Genomic DNA, 6306 nt, shown 5'->3' on the forward strand with positions numbered 1-6306 from the left:
CAGGTGCCCTGGAGGGCCTGGGAGTTCTGACACGGGCCCCCAGGTTTGGGGCTGGGAGAGCCTCTGGGGACACTTCAGGAGCCCTTCCTTACCTAGTCCACACCCACTGGCAGCCCTTGGTCAGAGCGGGGCGTCTCTGTCCTCTCCACAATGGACCCATCCAGGTTCCAGGAGGGTAGGGGGCGGGCCTGGGTCCACAGCCCAGCCACAGGAGGGCAGAGGGAGGGGTTCAGGAGAAGTGACACAGACACACCCACGCTGTCACCTGGCAGGGAAAGGTTTATTAAGTTTCAACCACAGAGTGACAGAGCGAAACAGACATAGGGAGCCTGGTCTACATCGGAAAGTGAGCGTGTCACACAGACGGGACCTTATGCACAGGGATGGGGCAGAGAGTGCCATGCAGCCACATCTACCGGAAAGAAGCCCCGAGACCTAGGGCTCTGCATCAAGACACACGAACACCAGGCCGCTTGTGCCCACCTAATAAAAAAATTAAGTGATGTGCGATATTACTTTTCTTTATAATCCCTTTTCCTCATAAAACGTTATGTGTTTAACACACACTTGTATCACTGCTAAAATCAGCAAGAGCTATTATAGCGCTCCAACTTAATTAAGTTGATAAAAAAAAAGTTGTCCTGTGGCCAGTTCACAATGGAACTAAGTAAGTTTTGTTCCGAGATGCCTGGGGAGTTTCTCTGGCAGCAGGAGGCATTTCCAACAATTGGGTCATTCCGCCACCGAGAGACAGTCTCGGTCCACAGCACGTGGAGCTGTGCCCCCTGGCAGCCCGGGGTAGGGCAAGAGGGCAAGGTGGGCACTCAGCTCGGTGGAGGCCCAGTGGAGGCGGCCACTCCCGAGGATGGGCTGGCCAAGGGGCCAGGACGGCGTTGGGCGGCTCCCCATGAGGAGGTAATGACAACAGCCCCCAAACATACCGGGTGCCCAAGAGCTGTGATGAATCGACACCAGTCCGCTGACAGCTGAGCCCCAGGAACGCTCGGGGGTGGACCCTTGCGTTAGCCCTGTCAGGCAGGCCTGAGGCCCCAGGCCCGGAAGCGGGCAGGAGATGGATGTTGTGTCCTAGAAGCAGCCGCCTGTGGATGGAACACGGAGAGTCGGGCACGTCCGTTTCTGGCAGCAACCTTCCCAGGAGGCCCCTCACAGGGGTGCCTGCGCTCACAGCCGGGGCAGCCAAAGGTGGACAGAAGCCCGGGTGGAAGCCCAACAGCTCGAACGTGGCTCATGTCCAGAGAATCTGGGGTCTGACAGCCTTGCTCTGCGCAGCTGTCCCTGTCACCGGCTGCTGCGCGCCCTCAGCTGCACAAGGGATCGGCTGGCACCTCCCGGAGCGTTTTTTCAGCTCAGGCTACAGGGGCCTGTGGTGCCCGGAAGGCGAAGGCTGGACAGAGAGGATGGCCCTTCCCCACAAGCTCTACCAGCCACTCCTGCCCCTGCAGCCCCTCAGAGGCTCCACCTTGGGGTTCTGGGGGGCCAGAGATCTACGTCTCCACACACTCGAGCCTTTAAGAAAACACACCCGAGGACTATTTGGAGCCAACGACCCAGCCGTCCTGCCTCCCTCTGGGGGACACTGCTGGTCCCCCCAGCTCAGGGGCCCTCCAGCCACCCGGGGAACATCGCAGTGCTGACCCTGCCGACAGAACGGGTACCAGGTCCCACCTGGCCGACCTCGATGGCCCCTCGAGCCTCCCCACGGGGGGGCGCTCCCGCACGGGCAGACCCCGCCGCGTGTCTGGGGCATCGATTTGATTCTCCACTCAGCGGACTTTTATAGGGAACCAGGGGTGCAAACCAGACCTATGTTACCCTGTTTTGGTAGTAAGTCCATTTATATGACACGGTGACCAACCAAATCCCTGCCAAGCCCTCTGCTCAGGGACACCGGGCCCTGAGCGGTGCCCGCAGACCCCCAGGGCCCACAAGGCCAACTCCAGGGTCATCTCCAGCATCAGCCACCCGGCCAGCCTACCCAGGGGTTGTCACAGCCCACTGGTCACAGCCTGACCAGTCCCCTTGGCCGGAACACCAGACAGAGTACCTTTCGAGTTAGCAGGCCACAGAGGACCGCTCTGGGGCAGTCGCCCCACATCGCCCTGAGGTACAGCGATAGGAAGCACACAGCCCTGAGCCATGGGCGGCAACCACCGCGTGCAGGCAGCCCGCCCGCCCGCCCTGCCTCTCGGCTTCTCTTAAGACACAAGGTGACGACAGAGCTTCAAGTCAGTGCGACCTGGGAATAACCTTACTGCAAGGATGGTCCCTGCTCGCTCCCAGGCGAGGGGCCGGGAGGGCAGTGCTGCGGGCCGGCTCCATGTCTGCCCCCGATCCAGACCGCAAGGCACCTGCCCTCCCAGACCGACACAGTAAGACACACTTTGGTCCCAAACAGCCAGAGGCTTTGAAATCTGTAAAGCTCGATGGCAGGACACTCGCTTCTGCCCGGAGCCGCCAGCAGTGGCCACGCCCTTCCCTGTGGGCTTTTATCACAAGCACTTTCCAGCGTGGTTCTTGTCCTAACAGTGACTTCAACAAATGTCCTTTGATGTCTTCGCTGGTGCAGATCACGGATCAAGTTTAAGGCTGGGATCTCCAGGGTCAACACGCTTTCCAGGTGGTGGTCTCACCACAAGCCCCTCTTGCTCCTATAAATCAAACCCCAGCCGGGCCCTGAGGGCCCTGGGTCTGGAAGGGAGCGCTGGCTGTGGATAGGGGCGGGCCCACGAGGGGTGGCCCTCTCCCCACCATCCCCGCCACCATCCCCATATAGTCTATGCTCTCCGGCCTCCCTGTTTTCTAGCTGCCAGGAGAAACCTCGAGGAGCAGCTAAACGCAGGCTGCGATCGAATCACAGCGGGAGGACCTACCATCCGAAAGCTATGAAGGCCACTGAATTGCATGTAAGTGACCTGCTGGGGGCACCCGCTTGGTTGGGGGGAGCGGAAGGCGAGGGGGAGGGTGTTGAAAAGCACACACCGGATGGCCAGTGGGTCAGTGGGGGCCTCCAGTGGTGGGAAGGACTTTCCCATCCAAGCATGAGATTCCCAAGGTCACGCTCCAGCTACGATGCCATCGAAAACACTCCCATCTTCTGGTCGGTTCTCTGTGATCCTGGGCTTCTGAGGGAGGACACCTGGCCTGTGGACACGTCCGACATGGACAGGCACCGCTGCTCCTTGGGCACAAACCACAACCTACGAAGTGCCACCAGCAACGGAGAGATGGGGCAAGACCAGAGGCTGGTCCAATACACTAAATACCGCTATTCCTTTCAACACACAGAAAATCCAAGTCGTTTATTTAAAAACTGCTTAATTTCATCTTGAAATATGTTTGCTTTAGAGTGGTCATATTGCAGCGTGACTCTCACGCATTTTAAAGTCCTTTATTTAAAAAACATCAACTTGAGGCAGCGAAGGATTACAATCCTCTCTCACTTTACCCGGGTAACGGGCGGGAGGCCTCCCTTCTTTCTCCTGAGATCAGTAAACCTAGACTGACCGTTCCAAAGAAGAAAAGCAGAAACTGCTTAGTTATAAAGAGAGTGTGGTTTGAAAAGCATTTCCAAACAGCTGCAGCATGTGACGACCGTGCTCCCCCGGGGCCCGAGTTTGGTTCTCCGCCGAAACCAGAAACACCGCGCCGAGTTGACCCGTGGACTGGACCTTCCTTCTGTCCCAAGACCCACTTCTTCACCGTGAGGCGGCTCCGATGCCAGTGGCCAGCGGGGTGAACAGGTGCAGAGGTCAGAAGGGTGCAGAGTGTCCGGCGTGTGGGCCTGGTGGTGGGGCGCCAGAGGCAGAGCCACACCGGGAGCTCTGCCCTCGGGATTTCCCGCACAAATGGTTTACAGACAAATCAAAGTGCAACACGAGAATCACAGCCTCTCCAGGGAGCTTCGGACAGGACGACGGGCAGGAGGGCTGAGCAGGGCAGCCACACACAGGTAGGCCCGCAGGCAGGGGCAGGTCTGCTAGTTCAAGGGCTACCCCGGCGCTGGCAGCCCACCCCAGCCCGCTGGGCGGGATGTCTGGAATTGGCCCTTGTGAATTGCCCTGGTCACCCCACGAGAACCCGGGGGCCTTGCCTCCTCCTGGCTTTGGTGTCACTACTACTGCTACCCGCCGCCCACGAACAGGGCTGCCCGGGCACAGTGCGGCAGACTCTGAGGAAAACAGGAGACAGACGCTGTTCTTCCAAGAAAACCACAGTTTCGGGGGAAAAAAAAAAAAAGAAAAAAATATTTTTTTTCCTAAAGTAATCATAGAGAAAAATACTCTCCAATAGCTGTAGCACCAACAAAATGTGATGAGATCTGACTGAACGTCCAAACACCTGCAGGCATCCACAGGGAAAAAAATTCGATAAAGATGTTTTAGTCACTGACTGCATGACTGCTATCTGAAGAATTCAGATAAGATATAGCAAAATACATCAGATATTTTTTGTTTTCAATTATAGCTTTAGAAATGCAAAATTCTTATTTTTTTCTAAATCACTTATGGTCTATGTTGTAAATCTGGTTTATACTTTTAAACCATGCAGAATAATATACCTGCAGAGTAAAAGACAAAGTTGAAATTAAAAGATCCTTTTCAATTAAAAAAAAAAGATTTCAAATGATTCTTTTTAATTGTGGGAAAAGTAACTAACGTGGTATTTTTGCCTAGTGGCGCAAAGCTACCCTACAACTACCGAGCTTCCACTCTGGTTTGCGCTGCCGCTAAGGCCACAGCAGCCAGCCTGCAGGGGCGGTGTCCCCCGCCCCTCCCCGCCTCCCTGCCCACCCTGGAATGTGTGTGCACGGGGCGCGGCTCAGACCATCGACTTGGTCTCCACGAGCCGCTGCGGGCCCTCCTTCCGGGACAGCTTCAGGACCGTGGGCTTCTCGATGCCGCTGCTCCCGCCTTCGCCCAGAGCCTGGGAAGACAGGCCCTTCTGCTCTTCCTTGGCCTCTTCAGACCCCTCTGGGTAGATGACCAGGAAGGTGGCCGTCAGGAAGCCCAGGAAAGAGCCCACAGAGGCCACCATAGGGATGACGCGCACAGTCCCGACCGCATCGACCACGCTGCCCAGGGCGGAGGCCACCAGGATCTGGGAGATATAGACCTGGCAGGAGAGGATGGCACAGTCTATGCCAAAGCCACGCTTGGAGTTCCCGGGGCTGTGGTGAACGTACTGCAAGAGAGGAGGACACAGGCGTGAGGGCCGGGGGGTCAAGCCATCGATCATCCTTCCCAGGGTTTGAACATTAGCTCAGAAGCCTGGACACAAAACCTGCCTTCCCCTCAGCCTGCCTGTCCCCGTCCTCACCCGACTTCTATCGAACATATAGTATTGGAGGTGCTGGCCATTGCGATAAGGTAAGGAAAATAAATTAAACCTATTAAGAACTGGAGTCTACGTATAGCTGACTCACTTTGTTATACAGCAGAAACTAACACACCATAGTAAAGCAATTATACTCCAATAAAGATGTTTGAAAAAAAAGAACTGGAGGGGCTTCCCTGGTGGCACAGTGGTTAAGAATCCGCCCGCCAATGCAGAGGACACGGGTTCGAGCCCTGGTCCGGGAAGATCCCACATGCCGCGGTGCAACTAAGCCCATGCGCCACAACTACTGAGCCTGCGCTCTACAGCCCGCGAGCCGCAACTACTGAGCCTGCGTGCCGCAACTACTGAAGCCCGTGCGCCAAAGCCCGTGCTCCACGACGAGAAGCCAGAGCAGTGAGAAGCCCAAGGACTGCAACAAAGAGTAACCCCCCCTCGCCGCAGCTAGAGAAGGCCTGCGTGCAGCAATGAAGACCCAGCGCAGCCCAAAATAAATAAATTCATTTAAAAAGAAATACAAATGAGAAACGTAAGTACTGTCTTTAAGAAGAATAGGAAAGCAAGAAATAAAGCTCATTATCCATGGATGATGTGATCGTGTATGCAGAAAGCCCAGAAGAATCTATAAATATGCTACAACAATTAATAGAATACACCATACTTGGGGAATACCATAAAGGCTCAATACTATAAACTTCGAACTCTCTCTAAATTGATATATGTAATCAATGTGTTTCCAATAAAAAAAAATCCCGGAAGCTTATTCTAACATTTCAATGGTCAAGAATACCCAAGACAGTCTTGAAGAACCAAGCTGAAGAACTTATACTGCGAGGTTTCGGGTCCGATTATAAAACTACGTAAGACAGTGAAGCATGACCTGTCTAAGGACAGACAGACCCACGGAAGAGGATACAGAGACCCCCCCCCCCCCAACCAGCCCCCCCCCTC

The 6306-nt window shown here is 55.4% G+C and overlaps 1 protein-coding gene across 11 annotated transcripts in view; it reads right to left on the reverse strand.

Annotated features, from left to right (window-relative positions):
• Window positions 1–6: 6 nt before the first annotated feature.
• The window catches only part of SLC45A4 (solute carrier family 45 member 4), a 75674-nt gene continuing 69374 nt past the window's right edge, over window positions 7–6306 (reverse strand). For 5 of the 11 annotated variants that reach the window (XM_024740970.1, XM_024740973.1, XM_024740969.1 and 2 more), the window contains one exon: window positions 4217–5202. In XM_024740970.1, coding sequence (XP_024596738.1) covers window positions 4840–5202 — 363 coding nt within the window. In that variant the 3' untranslated portion in view covers window positions 4217–4839. Of the gene's footprint in view, window positions 1101–3935; window positions 5203–6306 lie in introns of those variants that run through there. The other 6 variants (XR_003002696.1, XR_003002695.1, XM_024740975.1 and 3 more) reach the window with 6 other exon arrangements.

The sequence above is a fragment of the Neophocaena asiaeorientalis genome, unplaced genomic scaffold (assembly GCF_003031525.2).
Source record: "Neophocaena asiaeorientalis asiaeorientalis breed wild unplaced genomic scaffold, Neophocaena_asiaeorientalis_V1.1 scaffold177, whole genome shotgun sequence".
In the NCBI taxonomy this organism is placed as follows: Eukaryota; Metazoa; Chordata; class Mammalia; order Artiodactyla; family Phocoenidae; genus Neophocaena; species Neophocaena asiaeorientalis.